This window comes from Procambarus clarkii, chromosome 24 (assembly GCF_040958095.1).
Source record: "Procambarus clarkii isolate CNS0578487 chromosome 24, FALCON_Pclarkii_2.0, whole genome shotgun sequence".
Lineage (NCBI taxonomy): Eukaryota > Metazoa > Arthropoda > Malacostraca > Decapoda > Cambaridae > Procambarus > Procambarus clarkii.
This window is the reverse complement of record NC_091173.1, coordinates 4,089,266-4,112,003: the sequence shown is the minus strand read 5'-3', so window position 1 is coordinate 4,112,003 and position 22,738 is coordinate 4,089,266. Positions and strand designations below refer to the sequence as shown.

The following is a 22,738-nucleotide window of genomic DNA, read 5'->3' as shown; positions in this document are numbered from 1 at the left end:
AGTACGGCCCCCCCCCCTTGCCTCTTGCTTTAAGATTATGGCCCTGCATTTACGTTTAGTTACATCAGCTAATTATTCCCGCAAATTATGCATCGTCTTGCTGCATGGGTATTTATTTATTACTGGTTTACAATTATGTTTAACATTTTGCTTATTGCCTTTAAGTTATTAGGTAAAGTCAGCTAGGTTATGCTAGCTGCTGTGTCACAGGCCTCCGGCCTCTAGCTTTAAGTTTTTATGGACTTGTTTTCCATAAGTTTCCTTAATTTATTAATGAATTTTATGCAGTGTCAAGCTGCATGTTTTTTTTTTGCTGGTTTTACATTTATGTTTGTTTAACTTTTGCTTATTGCCTTGAAGTTATTATGTAAAGTCAGCTAGGATGTGATAGTTGTAGGGATCGGCCCCTTGCCTCTTGCTTTAAGTTTATTCTGGCCCCCTGCATTTACGTTTAGTTTCCTCAGCAAATTTCCCGCATTTTACATCGCTCTTGCTGCATGTTTTTACTTTACTGGTTTACAATTATGTTTGTTTAACTTATGCTTCACCTTTTAAGTTAAGTAAAGTCAGCCAGGATGTCCTAGACGCTGTCTTCGGGCCTCATGCCTCTCCCTTTAAGTTTATCTTGGACTCGTATTATGATTAGTTCCATCAGCAATTTATTGCTAATTATGCATTGCTTAAATGCATGTCATTTTACTTACCGTTTTACCTTCATACTTGTTTTCTTGACTTTGTCATTAAGTTATTAAGTACTGCATGACAGCTAGACAGTACCAGTTTCGTTTACCAGTACCAGTAAACGTTTCCAGACGTTTTGTCTGTCCGGTGTAGCCCGAAAGAATCTGCAGCCTCCCGGCTGCTGGTTTATCCAGACATGTTGTCTGCCCGGTGTAGCACGGATGTCACTGTGGCCTCCCAGGCCGCTGGTTATCCGACGTGTTGTCTGCTCGGCGTAGCCCGGAAGATACTGCTGCTTCCCAGGCCGCTAATTTATCCAGACGTTTTGTCTGCCCAATGTAGCCAGGAAGGTTGTCATAGCTGCTGCCGTCTTAGCTGACTGCGTTCTGGGGCTGCTCTCCAGCCGACGTTCTTCCTGTGATGAGTTAAGCCGGCGATGTTATTCAGGTATCTTATTTATATTGGTCATATAAATATGCGGCCTTCCAGGCCGCTGGTTTCTCCAGACGTTTTGTCTGCCCGGTGTAGCCCGGAAGGTTTTCACAGCCACTGACGTCTTAGCTGCCTTCGTTCAGGGGTTGATGTCCGCCCGACGTTTTTCCTGCGACGTGTCACTGTGTTCTAGCGACCGATGCTCGGTTGGGTCTGTTGCAGCTGGTCCAGCCGTCTGCCCAAGTGTCCGAGTCGCCACTCTCTTCCTACGTTGTTGCTCAATTTTGGTGTCCAGCTGCTGAAGCTGTTGGTGTTCTGGCTGCTGACATTCCCGGCAGTCGGTGTTCTAGCTGCTGTGGGTACAGCTGTTGCTGTCCCAGCTTGCTGCTGTTCAGGTGGAACATGGTCCAGCTGCCGGCGTTTCAGCGTTTGTTGGACCAGCTCCCATGCTACGGCTGAAGTTGTTCCTGATGTTCCAGTTGAAGCGGTCCCAACTGATAATGCCCATCCTACTGCGTTCCAGCTCCCAAGAGTCCAGCTGCCGACGCGCCAGCCCCCGAAGTTCCAGCAGAAGCGTTCCAGCCGACGTTGTGTCTATTAGCACTCCTTTCAGTTTATTGTATTTGATTGTAATTTATTTCAGTTTCATGCATTAATCCCGTTTTCTGTAAAGAATTATATTCCAGCATTATTTTGAGCATGATCAGTTTTGCAGTCGCACTTCCCTTACTGCTGCAGTTTCCCCCCTTGGTCCGTTGCCGCTAATCTTGTATCTTCGGCAGCGGCCGAAGATACTCTCCACTCCCTTGTTGGCTCCCAGGTTCTATATGGCCCCTAATTGTCTTGCAGTTGGATTTCTTCTTATAACCGAAAGTTTCCCTGGTGGCCAGTTGCCACTATTTATTTATCTTTGGCAGATGTTGATGCACCAGTTGCCAATGTCCAGCTGCAGGTGTTCCAGCCGCTGATGTTCAGAGGCAGGATTTTACAGTTTACATTTGGCAACTGTTGTTTGTTAAGCCCTTATTTTGTCCTTGTTGACCACTAGTGTTCGTGTTGTGCATGCTACGTTATTGTTGGTTTGTTAAGGTTAGGGTTTCCCTGCTTACTTCCTCCTCCCCAGTGTGGGACATTTACTTATTTATCTATTTATACAGTTCCTACTGTATCATACTACTACTTATTTACAATACAATACAATACAATTTTATTTAGGTAAGGTACATACATACAATAAATTTTTACAAGGATTGGTTGACTTATAGGTAGAGCTAGTACATACAATGCCTAAAGCCACTATTACGCAAAGCGTTTCGGGCATGATAAACTTAAATGACAAGCTTAATACTAATTGAGCATAATGAGTAGAATGAAAACAAGAAATGAAAACATAGATGAAAAAGCAGCACAAATACAATTATGTCGACAAACAGCGCTCTTTAAAGAAAAACAGACATTGGTTGACAATAGAAGGGTAAGGTAGGTTACAGGGAATTTATTAGGTATAGCTTCGTTTTTAACTTAAACTGGTTGAGAGAGGTACAGTCTTTAACATGGTTGGGAAGGTCATTCCACATTCTGGGCCCCTTGATTTGTAGAGCATTTCTAGTTTGATTAAGTCGTACTCTAGGAATATCAAAACTAAAAAATAAGAATATAAAAAATTTAAGTTCTTTATTATTAGGTCTGGGTTATATATATATGTATATATGTATATATATATATATATATATATATATATATATATATATATATATATATATATATATATATATATGTATGTATGTATGTATATGTATATATTCATTAGTTGCTATACTAATTTATAGTACTGTCATTCATTTTATTATTCCCATCTCGTCCGTAGTAATTTATTATGAGTCTGGGAATTGGTTTACTATTTTCGTCCTTATTTCTGTTATTTTACTATATTAATTACATTAATTATTTTACATTTACGGACCCCTAGCCTTCCTGGTGTCCATTTCTCTTTGCCTCAGATCCCCAGATCTTGAAGTTCTTGGGGTACTGCTGCTCGCAGAATGCTCATCGACACTCACACTAAACTCATTTACGCCTCTTAAGGCAGTTTCTTAGGCTAACTATTCAGCTCTTAACATGCTTTTCGGAGGCCAACTTACAATGGAGATCACTGTAACGGACTCGGTTACCATCCTTATAATTCGTGTCACTCTGGACGCAAGCATGTTGCAGTTACGTCTTAAGACCTGTTTCTTATATTTGATTTATAGTTTTATTTATATATTGATTTGATATTATATACATATTGGTCATATAAATATTGATTATGTTGGGCTGTTCTATTGTTTTATATTATTCTATTGGATTATTTTGAAATGAATTATTACTTGCTAGATCCCCCCCCCCCCAGGATTAACTTCTGCCCTTGACCCAGATACGGTAACTGGTTCCCCCCCCCTCCCCCCAACCTTTTTTACTTGTCTGGGTTTTTCCCACTAAAGTTCTGCTCGGTTTGGTAGTTACCTCACTTCGCTACAGACTAGTTCCCTGGAAGATCTTTTTCTCTTCCTTTCCCCTCTAGTCACTCCTATCACCTGTGCCAGTGTTCCTTTTCAGAGTTTTCCGCAGGGTATAACCCCGGCTTTATCCATTAATGACACTTGCCCAGTTCGCTTCCGGAAATGTCCCCTTCTCTTACAAACTAATTCCAGCAGTACCCTTAAGGGGTAGGTTCCTTGGAATTGCCCGTCACGTTCATACTGCATGCCCGTTTCTGCCCACCCTTACTGCCTTAATACTTCCAGAACCGACTACGGAAGGCGCACAAGGTACACCATTGATGAACAAGGAAAAGGGATGGAGCCCGAGGGCAGACTACTGCACCCATGAGGTCGACACACATTCCTAGTTACAGCGGCCAGCCACCGCGTTCGCCCTTCGGGGTTGGGGGTTCCGCGCCGCTGGCCCTCGCGGGATTGGGGGTGCTCCGCCGGAACCCCCAAAGTGATAAGCCTGCAGATAGCTAAGAAATATTCCCATGAATTGTAATTAGTGTAATTAAATTAATGCAACTTTCATGTACTACCTATAGATGTAGTTATTAATTGTAATTGATTTCTACTTTATCATTATAAGGATTATTCATTATAGTAATTCCTTAATACTTTATTGTTATGCACTAGTCAATAATTATTTATCATTCATCCTAATTAGCTATTTGATTCATTAAAAATAATTGCTTATCATTATACTATTTGTTATTATTATTATTTATTATATAATAATAATAATTAATTTATTATTTATTAATTTATTATATATTAATTTATTATTTACCATTATAAAATAAACAAGTCCCCAATCTGAGCACGTTTTCTTCCAACCTCAGAAAATAGAGATCATAGTATAACACGTAATATGGCCTATTTCAAAGTATACTGTATTGTCCTCATTCTCTGGCATAAGCATGTTCTATGTGTAAAGTAGTACTGTGTAGTATTCATGAGGTGATCACTAGTGTTTATATCCCTAAGTTACTCTAAGGGGGTCCCAGTGGAACCACGTGGGCTCCAGTAGTACCAGTAAGCTACCTAGAGCCCTTGCTAGTGTCCCTTGCCTAGTAAACTTTACTCTAGCTTGTGCTCTTTGTAAAACCTTGTATCCTGCTTATGTGGACCAAGGCTTTTAACGTAAGGTAGTGTGGTAAGTAATTATTGTTATTGGTGTGAATGTATGTGGGGGTTGTTAAGGGGTTAATAAATAAGTAAGTTAGTTTTAAAGGAGTATTCATTCTTCCTGTGTAGGAGATCTATGATCTACCTCTAGGCGGACATTGTCTTGTAGCCAAGTAATTATCACAGGTTTTATCTTATTGGGGGCCGGGCCTTTAAGATCTCCATTACTTTGGGTACATCTTGTTTCGAACTACTGACCCTACTCATAATTAATACTAGATCCCCCATAGCAGCACTTTAAAGTTATAACAAGTGGTTGGCCAGACCGGGATGAACAATAATTGTAAAAAATTTAATTCTTGAGTGCCAAAACTAAAATTTTTTGTTTTCCGCAGAACGGTTGTGTGCTAGCCTAGGGTCCAGCTCATCTAGCAAAGGACATTCTTGCACTGACTGGACACCCAGCTGGATCCCTTCACGATTGAGGTTAGTGTGGCCTTGTGTTAGGGGCCGTGCAAGTTTTTGTTTTTCTTTCCAATTTTTATTTTTTTAATTTTTTCTTTAACTAGGAGCTAAATTAATTAGATATGGAGGCTAAAATGCAGGAACTGGCAGGGAATCCTTCAGTGGTAGAGATAAAGAAACTTACCAAGTCTAATTTAGTATTGTTAGGCAAGGAATTTGGCCTCGAGTTAAATGACGCGGATAAAAAGTGGACTTTGGTGAATGAAATATTACAACATTGTATTGATCAAGAACTATTGGCAAGTGATACGCCTTTATGCCAACCTAGCCAAGTGGAAAGTGCAGCTCATAGGGACAGAGAGATAGCTCTAGAGTTAGCAAAAATAAAATTAGAGGAGCAAAGACTCAAAACCGAGGAGGCTAGAATTAGAGCGAATACCACTGGATCTCCACCCTCGCAGTGTTTGCGAGGGCAGCGGCGAGGGCAGGCGGAGTGAGGCAGAGCCCCATTGTGCGCCCGTATTTATACGGCCCCAAACTGCCCGCGCAACGCCGCGGGACGCGCTGCGCAATTGTTTCTTTCTCCCCCGCCAGAAACATCCCCGCTTGCGATGCAAGCAGTGACCATTCTCTGACCAGGGGGAGAAAGATACTGGCAGTATGGGGCGTTAAAGTTTATTGAAGATTAAATTCTGCAGAACATGTAAATATATAAAGTTCAAATAAAGTAAGTAATTATATAAAGTTTATATTAAACACGGTTTATATTATAGACTTATAACAAAGTTGATATTATATAAAACTTAATATTGAACATGTAAATATATAGTTTCAAATATAAATTAAGTAAATATATAACGTTTATATTAAAATATATAAAGTAAATATATAAAGTAAATATATAAAGTAAGAATTAACAGTAACAATTCCAAGGACTAGATTTAACTTACCTTGAGGCTACCTTGAGGTGCTTCCGGGGCTTAGTGTCCCCGCGGCCCGGTCGTCGACCAGGCCTCCTGGTTGCTGGACTGATCAACCAGGCTGTTAGACGCGGCTGCTCGCAGCCTGACGTATGAGTCACAGCCTGGTTGATCAGGTATCCTCCTGGTTGATCAGGTATCCTTAAAAGGTACACCCGTAGTAAGTATGAGACCTTAGCCTATAGTGACATGGAAACTAATTCTGCAGAAACCTAAAGGTTAACTGGTACTAGAATTAAGGCCGAGTGTAAATGTGTAGTAATTATATAACACTAGGATATAACAGGCAGGGAATAACTAATAAGTGAGAGACCACATAACACGTAATGTACCCGGCCAAGAGGCCGTAAAAGACCTAATGGATAAGGAGAAGGGGGTGTGACTACAAGTAGGGCTTACTAGCACCTAGACTGGGCAAAGTATTAGCTGCGGACAGTGGGACACTTGGGGACCGGCGCTGCACCCCCACCGCAGGCCAGCGGCCGGACCCCCCCCCCCCCCCCGAAGGGCGAGTTCCAGCTGGCCGCGTGAGGCACTCAATGTAGCAGAGCAACAACGTCCCGTCTGACGTAGGATGTGAGCACTACTCTTCCGCCTGCCGTCTGCCATTATTTCTGATGTGGCGAGCCCGTCCCGAGACAGCCGGGTGCGGAGCGTAGTCATCTGAAGTCAAGCCTAGCGCCGAGAGGGCAGCGCGTAGGATCCTGGAGAAATCTCGCCTGGTGACAGGAGCGCTTGTAGGATCTGTGCTTGTAGGATCCGAAGAGTGTTGATTCCTGACCATGTAAGCGATACCTGGTCCAGTCGGAGCGTGCGTCGATTTTTTGTCGCGTAGCTCACCTCCCCCGGGCTGAAAGATATAAGGCAGTAAGGGTGGGCAGAAGCGGCATGCAGTGTTATCGTGACAGGCAAGAGCACAGACGAGAGGGAAACCCTAGCTGAATCAATACGGAGACGAAAAACGGGGGAGGGAGCCCGGCAGCAGGAATTAAGAGAAACCTTAATTAACAATCCTGGATGAATAAAGAGCATCCGAATAATTATACTGTAGCAATGAAGGGGGCTAACAATTCTAAGAATCTTCCAGCAAACGGAAGGGGGAAGTACCTTTGCTAAGAGCAAAGGTGGGAGAAAACCAGTAGGAGAACAGCAAGGAAGCACAAAGCAACTATAACAGGGTAAGACGAAACACTATAAATCTTGAATATAAACAATACATATACCAAGAACGGGTATAACAACTAAGCAACATATAAAATGGAATAAGAACCAATTCTTAAAGCCAAATCTATAACATGCTTGTGTCCTAATCGGATGTAGAATGTGAGCGGGGAACATTACCCTTGGTCTCTATCCCATCTCTGCCTCCAGACGGGTGATTGGGCTGGATAGAAGCCAAGGAGTCTGCCTTAAGTGGCCGCTGAGTGTAGTCTTGTGTTGTCAATGAGCGTCTGCGAGCCGCAGCTAGTACGCCGTGAACTTCGGCAACATCTTTAGAACAGGAGCAAAGTGAAATCGACGGCAGGGAGCTGCCATTCAGTAACTGTAATAAGGATAATAATAAGAATACAATGTCGTAAATAATCGTACAATGAAGAATACAATGTAATATCGTAAATAACCGATGACGGCAAGTGCCGCAGAATGGAAGAAATTAAGAAAGCAACGCCAAACCATAATAACAATTTATATTTTAATAAAATAATACTGGAATGACAGTAACGGTACGGAATAATATTAATACTGCCATATAGCCCAGCAAATAAAGAGAAGATAATAGTATTAACGTAGGCCCTGGGCGGCTGCATCCCGGCACCGCTGCGTGCGTTGATGGTGATCAGAGGAATATCCGGCTCGCGCTCTCTTCCTCGCCGCAGTAGGGTGTGGAGGGGAGGGGGGGTTCCGGCTTGTCGTGGCTGCGAATAAAGGGAACAGAAGAAGCCGGCATTGAGCGCCAAGCGGGCAGAGCGCAGTGGAAGGAATAGCGGTTGGAGGTAAGGGCCCCTAACCTAATGATAGATGAGGTAAAATTAAATAGAATACTATTACGTAGTAGGAAACAACAATGGCGAAGGAACAAGAAGAGTAAAATAGCCCAGAAGGCCGGATGGCCAAAGAACGTTAGCGACCGTATGGCCAACAGCATGCTGGCTGCGCTGGCCAACCACAAGCTGGCCGACGTCATGCTAACTGACTGGCTTGAGCTTGCCGAAAGGAAGGCCGAATGGCCAGTTTTTTCATGACACCGTGCGCGAGGCCATGCTAAACTTCTCGGTAGCATCCAAATGTAACTTAATGTACTGTCGATACGATGAAGAATGGGTGGTCAAATATAATGCACAATATTCAGAATATATAATGAGGGAAACGAGTGTAATAGGACGAAATAACCGGAGGAAAAAAAATTGTGGGGGGGGCCCCACCCGAATGCACTGCAACTAGCGTACCTTAGCTGAAAATAACTTAAAAGCAGAGAGGCAAAGCAATAGATTAATACAAATCCTAATTGATAGTCCCTTAATAACAAATTGAACGTGAAACTTAAACAAAGAGTAAAATGCGGGAGACAAATTTGCCGTAATAAATACAAATCAAATTGCGAGTCCAACAATAACAGATTTAACAGACACGCAGGCGTAGGAGGAACCAAGGGGACGTTTCCCACAGGCGAGCCCGCACGGCTGGGGGGGGGGGCGGAAATGACAGAGGGCCGAAGAAAAGATAACGTCGCCGAGGCGCGCTGGACGGCACACAACCCGGTCTGAGAAAGGACATAGGCCCAAAAGCGAGAGGCGATAACGTAGAATGGGGTGGAAGAATGCGGAAGTAAGCGGGCGAGACAGAGTAAACAGGGAACCAGGGGGGGGGGGCAACCGATAAGCCGCGGCTCGCGCACCGCTGGCCATACCTAAACATGCCTAGACAGGAAGGGGAGAAGCATAAAGGTAGCCCAGCAAAAGACTAGTAATTAGTAATTAGTAACTCTGCAAATAGCACATCCTGGCTGACTTAATAATTTACTTAGTAACTCTGCAAATAGCACATCCTGGCTGACTTTACTTAAATTTACTTAGTAACTCTGCAAATAGCACATCCTGGCTGACTTTACTTAATAATTTACTTAGTAACTCTGCAAATAGCACATCCTGGCTGACTTTACTTAATAATTTACTTAGGAACTCTGCAAATAGCACATCCTGGCTGACTTTACTTAATAATTTACTTAGTAACTCTGCAAATAGCACATCCTGGCTGACTTTACTTAATAATTTACTTAGTAACTCTGCAAATAGCACATCCTGGCTGACTTTACTTAATAATTTACTTAGGAACTCTGCAAATAGCACATCCTGGCTGACTTTACTTAATAATTTACTTAGGAACTCTGCAAATAGCACATCCTGGCTGACTTTACTTAATAATTTACTTAGGAACTCTGCAAATAGCACATCCTGGCTGACTTTACTTAATAATTTACTTAGGAACTCTGCAAACAGCACATCCTGGCTGACTCTACTTAATAATTACATAGTAACTCTGCAAACAGCACATCCTGGCTGACTCTACTTAATAATTACATAGTAACTCTGCAAATAGCACATCCTGGCTGACTTTACTTAATAATTTAATTAGTAACTCTGCAAATAGCACATCCTGGCTGACTTTACTTAATGACGTAAGGCAAGGAAAAATGAACAAACATACTGAACACAGCAACGCAAAATTAAACATGCGACATGAGCAAAGCATCAACTGTCGGAGTAAATTAAGGTAGGCTGTTAGGGAAAAGGAATCCGTGGTAATCTGAAAGCAGGAGGCATGTTAGTGCTGAAATGTAGAACGTAATTAAGAGGAAGGGCAAGGCATGTCGCGAGATGTCTGCAAGTACAAAATAAGAAACCTTCCATATAAAGTGTGTGAAAATCTTAATTTACATTGTCTTAGGAAGGCAAAGAACGGGATATCATTAAATATACGACGTTCCCGACGACGCTTCGACGCCGCCATCTGCTGGAGTGTACCGTGCCCCAGGCAACGTGGGGGCCACCCCCCTGCCAAGGTCACCTGAATAGGGGCAAGGCATGGCACGTGATATCTGCAGGTACAAAATAAGGGTATACAATCGGCGTGCATATATAACCATTATTACATTAAGAGAACGGAGGTGAAGCATAGCATAAATATAACCAAATAAGTAACGTGAATAAACTGCAAGAGCCAAGCGTAAATACTGTAACCACTGAGGAAACTAAACTGCAAAGCTAAGCATAAACTACTGTAACTACTGATGAAACTAGGCAAAAATGCAGGGCCAGGAGACGTGAAGCTAAAATAAGGGCCCGCGAATACTGCAAATAGCACATCCTGTCTGACTTTACTTAATAATTCTTAGGAACTCTGCAAATAGCACATCCTGGCTGACTTTACTTAATAATTTACTTAGTAACTCTGCAACTAGCACTGCCTGTCTGACTTTACTTAATAAATTACTTGGTAACTCTGCAAATAGCACATCCTGGCTGACTTTACTTAATAATTTAATTAGTAACTCTGCAAATAGCACATCCTGGCTGACTTTACTTAATGACGTAAGGCAAGGAAAAATGACAAACATACTGAACACAGCAACGCAAAATTAAACATGTGACATGAGCAAAGCATCAACTGTCGGAGTAAATTAAGGTAGGCTGTTTGGGAAAGAGAGTCCGAGGTAACCTGAAACAGGAGGCATGTTAGCGCTGAGATGTAGAACATAATTATGAATAGGGCACGGCATGGCACGTGGTATCTGCAAGTACAAAATAAGGGTATACAATCGGCGTGGATATATAGCCATTTTACATTAAGACCCACCCTACCCATCAACATTGGTGTTCCTCAGGGCAGCATACTTGGCCCTCTCCTCTTTCTCATCTACATTAATGACCTTCCAAATGCCTCCCAACACCTCAAACCAATTCTATTTGCTGACGACACAACCTTCATTTACTCCAGTCCTGACCCTCTTGCTCTAAATGCCACAGTAAATACTGAGCTAAATAAAGTCCATCTTTGGCTAACTGCCAACAAACTCACCCTTAACATTGACAAAACCTTCTATATTCTGTTTGGCAATAAATCCTCTAGTCTTATAAATCTCAAAATAAACAATACCCAAATTTGTAACAAATTAGATGGCAAATTCCTTGGCATTCTCATTGACCACAAGCTGAATTTCCAGGGACACATTCTAAATATATCAAAAAAAGTTTCAAAAACTGTGGGCATTCTTTCTAAGATCAGATATTATGTACCACGCCCTGCCCTGGTGACTCTCTATTACTCCCTTATCTATCCTTATCTCAACTATGGTATTTGTGCTTGGGGTTCTACTACCCAAAATCACTTACGTCCTCTAATTACCCAACACAAAGCCGCTATTAGAACAATATCCAACTCTGGCCCCAGACATCACTCGATACCCCTACTCAAATCTCTTAATATGTTAGATATTAAGTCACTGCACATTCTCTCATGTGTATTATACATATATAAAACGCTAAACTATAATGCCAATCCTGATCTTAAAAGCTTCATAGAAGGTTGTAACAGAACCCATGAGCACCACACCAGAAATAAATACAGTTTTGATATTCCTAGAGTACGTCTTAATCAAACTAGAAATGCTCTGCAAATCAAGGGGCCCAGAATGTGGAATGACCTTCCCAACCATGTTAAAGACTGTACCTCTCTCAACCAGTTTAAGATAAAAACTAAACACTACCTAATAAATTCCCTGTAATCTACCTCACTCCTCTATTGTCAACCCATATCTGTTATTTTCTTTTTTTAATCAACACTGTTTGTCAACCTATTGTATTTGTGCTGCTTTTTCAGTCATGTTCCCCCTTTTTTTTTTTTTTTTATCTTTATTTGTATTTGTTCTCAACACCTTTTATTCTTTATGCTCAATTAGTATTAAGTTCTAGATATTAATGTTTTTCTTGCCCGAAACGCATTGCGTAATAGTGGCTTTAGGCATTGTATGTACTAGCTCTATCTATATATCAATCCATTAATGTAACATCACTTGTATGTATATACCTTACCTGAATAAACATCTGAATCTGAATCTGAATCTGAAGAGAACGGAGGAGATGCATAACATAAATATAACCAAATAAGCGACGTGAATAGACTGCAAGAGCCAAGCGAAAGTACTGTAACTACTGAGGAAACTAGGCAAAATGCAAGGCCAGGGAACGTAAAGCAAATTAAGGGCCCGCAAATACTGCAAATAGCACCTCCTGGCTGACTTTACTTAATAAATTACTTATAACTCTGCAAATAGGACATCCTGGCTGACTTTACTTAATGACATAAGACAAGGAAAAGTGAACAAGCATACTGTAACACAGCGAACGCGAAGATTTGAACGTGCGACATGCACAAGGCTACGAATGCCTGAGTAAAAAGTTAGGCTGGTGGCAAAGTGAATCCGAGGTGATCTGAAAGCAGAGGCATGTCAGTGCTGAAATGTAGAACATAAATATGAATAAGGGCAAGGCATGTCACGAGATGTCTGCTAGTACGAAATAAGAAACCTTCCATATTTTCTCACACCAAGTGTGAGAAAGTCTTAATTACAGTGTCTTAGGAAGGCAAAGAATGGGAATCATTAAATATACGACGTTCCCGACGACGCTTCGACGCCGCCATCTGCTGGAGGATACCGTGCCCCAGGCAACATGGGGGCCACCCCCCTGTCCAGGGCACGGCCCCTGGAACTGGACGCCGAGGACTTAACGGACATAACGAAGTCATCCTGGATTGCCGGCGGCAACGCCGAACCCAGGGCCTGTGTTGCGTACCGGTAGACGTAAACCTGCAGACGTCGTCGAGCTGATCTCGGGTCCTTGCTCCAACGCCGGCGTCTCCCTCCAACGAAGAAGAACAACAGACGACACAGGCGGACGGGCAGGCGGACGAACGCTGAACTTACGACGTAGGAGGAATCCCTGCTACAACGGACGGGCAGGGCGCTTAAGACAAACACACCGGGCTACACTGGCCAGGCGGGAGCGCCTGGGAACCAACCTGCCGGCAACACCGGCCAGACGGAGGACATGGAGTAACGGTCCTGGCTACCCCCCAGGCAAGCAGGGCACGTGCCTGAGGGCCTGGACGGCGGAAAGCTTGAAATAACACACCGGGCAACACCGGCCAGACGTACGTCTGGGGACTACATGCCGGACTTACACCGGCCGACGGACGTCTGGGGACATCTTGATCGGCGCCACTCTGGGGAAGACGTACCTGGGGACTCCGGGACACCGAAGGGCCTGGGGCTAACACCCCGGGCAACACGGCCGGGCGAGACGTCCGAGGGCGACGTGCCTAGCAGAGAACACACCACACACGGCAAGGACCCCGTGGCCTACCAACCACGCGCTGCCACACGGCATGCTCAGGGCCTAGACGAAAAGGGGGGGGGGGGCCGCACACAGGCGCGGCCGTACGGGCGCAAGGCAGCCCAAGCCCCGACGTGGGTAGCTGTGGCGCAAAGCCACGTGGATTAGCACCCAAAAGGGAACAGGAAGGGCGGGACACAGCCCAACCGTGCGCGCCACGGAACGCCGTGCCACGTGGCAGCATGACCAGGAGCGTGCCCCGTAGCAGGCCCGGGCGGAGGGCTGGACCTGGCCACGAGTCGTCGCCAGGGGCGACGCTTGTCCGCTCAGGGAGACCCGACCCCTGGGGACATCCCAGGGAAGCCGGCAGACCGGCAACAGAGAACACCCGAGGGAAAAACAGGAAAGACGCAGAAGCACGCCCTGCCGGCCAGGCACGTGACGACCCGGCAAGGCATGCATGGGCCCCAAGGCGGGGCCCGCCAAAGGGCCGCCCACGCCTGGCCACGTGTCGCCGCCGCCGAGAACATGCGCCCCGGGCGTAGGACCGAACCTGGCCACAATCCGTCGCCGACGGCGACACATGTCCTCGGACAAGGCGAAACCTGGCCCCCTGAGACCCCCAGGGAAACCCGGCGGGCCGGCGACAGGGAGCCCCGAAGGAAAGGCGGGAAGGAGGCCGAAGCACGCCCAGACGACCAGACACGTGGTCGATGGCGGCGAGGGAAGGGCCCCAAGGCAGAGCACAAAGTGCGTAGGGCCCACCACGCCTGGCCACATGGCGACGCCGGCAAGGACACGCCTGGCCGCCGACGGGGCCCCGGGCAGGGCGCGCGCCTGGGCATGCCGCACTGCGGGGCCCCTTGGACACGGACGGGCACGGCTGGACGGGGCCCCACAAGAGAGGAGACCGAACGCAGGCCACTAGGGACGCGGCCCGGGGCACGCCGACCCTAAGCCAGCCACACGACCAGCACGGCACGGGGGCGCCCGGCACAGGCCCAAGGAGGGCGCCCCAGCTCTCCGGGAACTAACAGCAGAGAGCCCAAAGAACTAAGGCGGCACACACGTACCGCGAGGGGATGGCGCATGGCACACGCCGCACTGGGGAAGACCTGACTAGAATTGAACAGAAAACCTCACCTTGGGTTTAAAAGTGTAAGGCAGGAGGGCCCTGCCGGAACAGTCTGGGGTGTCGAGGGCCCCAGGATGTCCGTGAGAGAGAGGTCAGGTACCGAGGCAGCTGGCGTGTTGTCCATCTCGTGCAAAGTCGGGCAGCCGGGGAGTGGTTGCGAGGGCAGCGGCGAGGGCAGGCGGAGTGAGGCAGAGCCCCATTGTGCGCCCGTATTTATACGGCCCCAAACTGCCCGCGCAACGCCGCGGGACGCGCTGCGCAATTGTTTCTTTCTCCCCCGCCAGAAACATCCCCGCTTGCGATGCAAGCAGTGACCATATCTCCACCTGCCGGGGATTCAAACCCCAGGCAATATGAGAAAAAGCATAACTTGCCTGAATTTTCAGTCAGACCCTGAAAGGTTTTTCAACCATTTTCAGAGATTGGCCATGTCCATGAACTGGCCAAAGGAAGAGTGGGTGAAAATCCTACAGGGAAGACTTAGGGGTAAAGTATAATATATTTTTATAAATATGCCTGACGAAGAGTGTTTTGAATATGATAAAGTCAGGGAACGAATTTTGCGGGCATATGAAATTACTCCTGAAGCTCACCGCCAAGCTTATCGCAACCTTAGGCCTACTCACAACCAACCGCTCACTGAATTTGCTAATGATCAAATTAGATTGTTTGATAAATGAAATATGCCAGAGTCTAACTCTATATTTCTGATCGGGGAGAAAAAATATGTCAGGAGTGGGGGGACCTTAATTTATTAAATAATGTTTACAGAGCAACTGCTGTACCACAATATAAAAGATGTCGTGTAACATGACTGAGTAGAATGCCAGTACTACAAAGATGCAACTAAGGGAATAAGTCGTAGGACATTAACCGTGCCTAGTGCCGGCTAGCCGAAGCAAAGTTGCAGTACTCGCAATCAGCTTAATACTATAATTAAAAACAATGCCAGAGTTAATTGAGTGGCACAGCCAGTACAGTATGTATAAATGGTCACTGCTTGATCGCAAGCGGGGATGTTTCTGGCGGGGGAGAAAGAAACAATTGCGCAGCGCGTCCCGCGGCGTTGCGCGGGCAGTTTGGGGCCGTATAAATACGGGCGCACAATGGGGCTCTGCCCTCACTCCGCCTGCCCTCGCCGCTGCCCTCGCAAAACCCCACCCTCCCCCCCTTTGCAAGCGGCTGCTTTTGTACCCCCGTCATGCTTTGCACAGTTGTCCCGGTTGTCTCCCCACTGCATGTGGGAAGGGGGGTGCAGCGCCGGTCCATAACTCATCCATAAGATTCAGATTCAGATTCAGATGTTTATTCAGGTACAAGTGATGTTACATTAATGGATTGATATATAGATAGAGCTAGTACATACAATGCCTAAAGCCACTATTACGCAATGCGTTTCGGGCAAACATTACAACTCCTACTAACATTACACTCCAACTAACATTACACTCCTACCCTCCCACCTCCCAGGAAAATTAAACGGGGTTTGTGATGCTCTTTCCCGTTTACAGACGCTGCCGCCCTTGTTCCTGCGAGAAGCAGGCCTCGCCGAGACGCCGACAACAGTTCCTGCGCACCTCCTGCCCTGCAACTTCACCCTGCAACTGTGAGGACCCTATTCAACTCCCTGCAGCCAGCGACGAGGCGTACTTACAGGGCTAAGTGGGTGGAGTACGCCGCCTACGTCTCGGCAGGGCGGCGAGGAGAATGCCCCTTCGTTGCTGCACCTTCGACTCTGGGGAACTTCCTGCAATCCCTGCTCTCGCGGGGCCTGGCTTACCGCTCTCTGCACGCCTATCTAGCGGCCATCGCCTTCGTCTGCAAGCTACACGGTAGGAGGGACCCAACTCGGCAGTTCCTGGTCACCCAACTCCTCAAAGGGGCACGTAACTCCGCACAGCGGGCCCCTGCACGGCGTCTCCCTGTGACGAGGAGCCTCCTGCATCGCCTGCTGCGGGCACTGGGAGGCGTATGTAACTCTGCCTATGAGAAGTCCTGCTACAGGGCGCTCTTCTCCCTGGCTTTCCACGCCTGCCTACGCCCAGGTGAGGCGGTCTACGTGGACCATGGACGACACACGCTCAACCTTGAGCAGGTATCACTTACGACGGCAGGAATAGATATCGTCTTCAACACCTACTAGCACAGTGCAGGGCGGACGCCCACCCTCTCCCTGAGAGCGAACCCTTCCAGCAAGTACCGCCCGGTCCGTGTCCTGTCTAAATACTTTAATTACAGGGGCCTGGGCCCGGGGCCCATATTCAAACACGCCGCAGGCGCTCCTGTCACCAGGCGAGATTTCTCCAAGATCCTACGCTCTGCCCTCACGGCGCTAGGCTTGCCTCCAGATGACTACGCGCCGCATTCCTTCCGTATCGGCAGGGCCACCCAGCTGTCTCGGGATGGGCTCGCCACTTCAGAAATAATGGCTGTCGGCAGGTGGAGGAGTAGTGCTTTCACATCCTACGTCAGGCGGGACGTTGTTACTCTGCCACTTTGAGTGCCTCACGCGGCCAGCTGGCACTCGCCCTTCGGGGGGGGGGGGTCCGGCCGCTGGCCTGCGGTGGGGGTGCAGCGCCGGTCCCCAAGTGTCCCGCTGTCCGCAGCTAATACTTTGCCCAGTCTGCCCATACTGCACCCCCACCGCTGGCCTGCGGTGGGGGTGCAGCGCCGGTCCCCAAGTGTCCCGCTGTCCGCAGCTAATACTTTGCCCAGTCTAGGTGCTAGTAAGCCCTACTTGTAGTCACCCCCTTCTCCTTATTCATTAGGTCTTTCCGGCCTCTTGGTCGGGTACATTATGTGTTATGTGGTCTCTCACTTATTAGTTATTCTTTGTGTCCTGCCTGTTATATCCTAGTGTTATATAATTACTCACATTTGCATTCGGCCTTAATTCTAGTACCAGTTAAGCTTTACGTTTCTGCAGAATTAGTTTCCATGTCACTATAGGCTAAGGTCTCATAATTACTACGGGTGTACCTTTTATGTTAAATCTAGTCCTCGGACTTGGAATTGTTACTGTTAATTCTTACTTTATATATTTACATGTTCTGCAGAATTTAATCTTCAATAAACTTTAACGCCCCATACTGCCAGTATCTTTCTCCCCCTGGTCAGAAAAATATATTCTGTATACACAGAGGGCATAAAAAAGAATAGATAAGAATTTCCAGGGGTAATGATATGCTAGTGCCTAGTTTACATGTAAAGTCTGCAACCCCCAACTTGCACTACAAGGGAGCACTTGACATATGGTAAGTAGCTGCGGGCAGCCCTAGACTTGGGGATCCGGCACAGCACCCCCACTCCGCAGGCCAGCAAAGCCGGTCCCCCACCCCCCGAAGGGCGAGGTGCCCGCTGGTTTTTTCATCCAAGTACACATTTTACTGTTGCGTTAAACAGAGGCTACAGTTAAGGAATTGCGCCCAGTAAATCCTTCCCGGCCAGGATACGAACCCATGACATAGCGCTCGCGGAACGCCAGACAAGTGTCTAATATAAACCGTGTTTAATATAAACTTTATATAATTACTTACTTTATGTGAACTTTATATATTTACATGTTCTGCAGAATTTAATCTTCAATAAACTGTAACGCCCCATACTGCCAGTATCTTTCTCCCCCTGGTCAGAAAATGGTCACTGCTTGCATCACAAGCGGGGATGTTTCTGGCGGGGGAGAAAGAAACAATTGCGCAGCGCGTCCCGCGGCGTTGCGCGGGCAGTTTGGGGCCGTATAAATACGGGCGCACAATGGGGCTCCGCCTCACTCCGCCTGCCCTCGCCGCTGCCCTCGCAAAACCCCACCCTCCCCCCCTTTTTGCAAGCGGCTGCTTTTGTACCCCCGTCATGCTTTGCACAGTTGTCCCGATTGTCTCCCCACTGCATGTGGGAAGGGGGGTGCAGCGCCGGTCCCCAAGTGTCCCGCTGTCCGCAGCTAATACTTTGCCCAGTCTAGGTGCTAGTAAGCCCTACTTGTAGTCACACCCCCTTCTCCTTATCCATTAGGTCTTTTACGGCCTCTTGGCCGGGTACATTACGTGTTATGTGGTCTCTCACTTATTAGTTATTCTTTGTGTCCTGCCTGTTATATCCTAGTGTTATATAATTACTACACATTTGCACTCGGCCTTAATTCTAGTACCAGTTAACCTTTAGGTTTCTGCAGAATTAGTTTCCATGTCACTATAGGCTAAGGTCTCATACTTACTACGGGTGTACCTTTTAAGTTAAATCTAGTCCTTGGAATTGTTACTGTTAATTCTTACTGTCGGAAAATCCGACACCATTTAATAATAATATCATACAGACAGATAATTGCTGCTGTATTACCAACAAGTTACCCATAGAAAACGTAACTTGTAGTGGAATTACCGTCTATAGAAAACGGGATATCATCACCACATACTATTATAATTCACCAGCTATTCTGCTGGGAATTGTTCTTAAATACATTAGTCTTTGGACTTTACCATCATAAAACATCTTATATAAATTAACTTAATTATCAATATTAAAGTAGAGTAAATGTGACCCTTCTATCACTTTCTGAAATCTGGACAAAGTAGGCCAGGCGTCAGTGAGGAAGGAGGGCTGCCATTGTTGTGTCACCTCCGAGACGTGTGGAGCAAATTTGGCTCCTATCATTCTGGACAATGTCGGCCAGACGTCAATAGAATGGAGTGTTAGATGCAGCCATTGTTATATGAGTCCAGAGGCTCACACGGGAGCAAATTCGGCTCCTGTTAATTTTACTTGGACGTAGTGTTATGGATACCAAAGGTGTACCATCTGTCAACACGCTGTCAACAAATCAAGTTAAGTGTTCTTTCCGAAACCCATTATCTATCATTAGTGGCCATTAATGTCATTATATAGGGTGACCCGGTTAGAACGCGAAATCGCCTCATACTAAAGGTAATTAAGCCAGGTCTTCATGTTCCATGTACTGTTTTCTCTGATATACTTGTCATATATAGGTATCTGGCTTCACAGCTAGCGCACTTTTGACAGGTCAAGACGAGGATGCAAGATTTGTGCACCAGTTACTGGGTGATATGGAAGCTACCTCAAAGAGGATAATTTGGTGTCTACACCCTAGTTATACCTGGTGGACTAACCTGCTGTACTATAAGATAAGGAACCTCTTCAATGTATGTAGTTAATTTTGTAGTTTGATTGGCTGCATACATATAAATATAAACCCCCCTAATGTGTAGAGGATCGATTTGTGAGATTATGAGATTATTGCAGAAATACAGTCCACTTAACATTATACAAATTGCTATCGAAGTATATAAATTAACGTAAATATAAATTCATATAAATTAAATAAATATTAATCTCACAGGTCGGTTCCCACATTATTTGGTCCTTCGAAACCGAATTATTTGGACCTTCGGAACCGGAATATTCGGTCCTATGAACCCACATTTGGTCATCTTAGTACCGGATGAACCAGTTAACCAGTGGATTCATTAAATATACTAGTGCAGTGTTATTTAAACAAAGCCAGCCAGTCATAGACAGCGGCGTTGCCTCGTGGGAGCTCAGGAGCCTCCCTCAGCCCAGTTCAGCTTCGTCAGCGGTTTCATGCACACCCACAGATATTTGGTGGCGTGTTATTTCGTGAAATGACAGCGCTAATATAGAAGCCAGCCTAATTAGTGACTGTGTCTTCGCGATATTGTTCACGGATTTCGTGGTGTTACATTTCGCGAGAGATTATCTACGAATTTTGTGGAGTTTATTTCGCGAGGTCACTAATAATATTTAATACTTCTAGATAATATTAGAAGTTTCATAGAGGCTAATTAAGAGGCTATTATCAATAATTGTGTATATTATTTCTCCAAATAGAGAATTATTTAATATATATTGCACTAGTGATCACAGTATAATATTTACTAATTGCCAACCCACAACAGGGTAGGATATTAACCATTGACTAGTTGAACTATTATCGTTCATCCTAGTCCCATTATTACTATAGTCAGTTGTACTATATTCAACAACCTAACACCATTAATGAATGGTCCAGACCCTATTTTGGGTGTAATTTTTATCAACTCGAGTTGAGTTGTATATATAATAAATTACTTATGATCATTACACCTTTGAGTGATTAATTAGTGTCTCTACCATCCTAGGGTGATATAGAAGAGCTAACCTAAAGGTACTTCCAGTGACACTGGTTTATCACTCAAATCATTAGTGTGTATGATTGTATATATATAATGTGTATTAATTTTAAGTGCTAACCTCTAGTAGAGGTAGGATTATTGCCTAGTGAGTGCAGAATTTACCCTAGGCTACCATTAGTGTTTGTTCAGTATTATGAGCGACCCAAGTACAAGCCCCACAAGGCTTCACCAACTAGCCAGTATGGATAATGCAGGGAGAATGAAAAGAACCCTTGCAGGTCTTAAAGGCCACTTAACAAGACAGATCAAGAAATGTGAAGATTTGTCACAACAATCAACAGTTGATTATGCTGACCTGGAAAGCTATTATCAAGCAGCTGCAGGTAAATTTGAGCAAATCAAATGCCAAATGGCTGTCCTTGTGGGGACAGACTACTACCATCAATTCATTGGTAGCCCTACTAAATATCAGGGCATAACCATGTTAAACTCTGCAGGAGGTAAATTACTCTCAGGCCCAGTATCAAGCCTGAGGAGACCTATGCCTGCAGATAAACAATACTAGTAGAAATCTAAATTCGTCAGCTGATTATATTTCTCCAGTAGCATTATACTAAGGAGATTACAGCTGACTATACCAACAGAGGTTGATGTTAGTATCATCATTTAAAGCTGAAGATGAGTTCATGAGGCCTCAGTGGCAAATCAGTGAACAGTAGCCTAAAACAGCTACAAGTCACTGCGACCAATGTCACTGAACCCACTGCAGTCTCAGAACCATACTTTACTTTAATGATGAGCTATTCAATCTTCTGAATCAATTAACTAAATTAAACCCCAATAAATCTGATGACTGATTTGATACATTTATTATTTAATCAAGATGTATTCCATGGGCCTCAGTGTTTATATATCAGTGACCAGTTACCTGAAGAAACTTCAAGTTATATCTAATGTCACTGATCTCACTGCAGTCCCTGAATCATACTTGACTGTAGTACTTGATCACATCCAGTCTTCTGGGTTAAATAATATGTAATTAGGCTTGAATATTAGCCTTACAAGAGTTAACAGGGAAATGAAATCGCATTAGACTTCTAACCCCTGCAACTCTAGTACGGGACATCCGTCCTGTACGAACAGACGCACAAATGTGTGATTACTAACTACTAACATCAAATTAATGTAATAATTCGAAGGAGGAGTATCGGTGTTCGTCTGTTCTAAAGAGGACTTCGACCCGTGAGCAGCCCCCTGGGGAATTATGTCGGAAAATCCGACACCATTTAATAATAATATCATACAGACAGATAATTGCTGCTGTATTACCAACAAGTTACCCATAGAAAACGTAACTTGTAGTGGAATTACCGTCTATAGAAAACGGGATATCATCACCACATACTATTATAATTCACCAGCTATTCTGCTGGGAATTGTTCTTAAATACATTAGTCTTTGGACTTTACCATCATAAAACATCTTATATAAATTAACTTAATTATCAATATTAAAGTAGAGTAAATGTGACCCTTCTATCACTTTCTGAAATCTGGACAAAGTAGGCCAGGCGTCAGTGAGGAAGGAGGGCTGCCATTGTTGTGTCACCTCCGAGACGTGTGGAGCAAATTTGGCTCCTATCATTCTGGACAATGTCGGCCAGACGTCAATAGAATGGAGTGTTAGATGCAGCCATTGTTATATGAGTCCAGAGGCTCACACGGGAGCAAATTCGGCTCCTGTTAATTTTACTTGGACGTAGTGTTATGGATACCAAAGGTGTACCATCTGTCAACACGCTGTCAACAAATCAAGTTAAGTGTTCTTTCCGAAACCCATTATCTATCATTAGTGG

At 45.2% G+C, this 22,738-nt stretch overlaps 1 protein-coding gene across 3 annotated transcripts in view; it reads left to right on the top strand.

Annotated features, from left to right (window-relative positions):
* Nucleotides 1-17,827, top strand: part of LOC138368158 (uncharacterized) — a 51,605-nt gene extending 33,778 nt beyond the window's left edge. For 2 of the 3 annotated variants that reach the window (XR_011229504.1, XR_011229503.1), the window contains 2 exons: nt 3,900-5,255; nt 16,252-16,960. Coding sequence is in view for 1 of the 3 variants with exons in the window: in XM_069330462.1 (XP_069186563.1) it covers nt 5,165-5,255; nt 16,252-16,402 (242 nt within the window). In the remaining 2 variants the exon portion in view is untranslated. Of the gene's footprint in view, nt 1-3,899; nt 5,256-16,251 lie in introns of all 3 variants that reach the window. The other variant, XM_069330462.1, reaches the window with a different exon arrangement.
* The last annotated feature ends 4,911 nt before the right edge of the window (nt 17,828-22,738 follow it).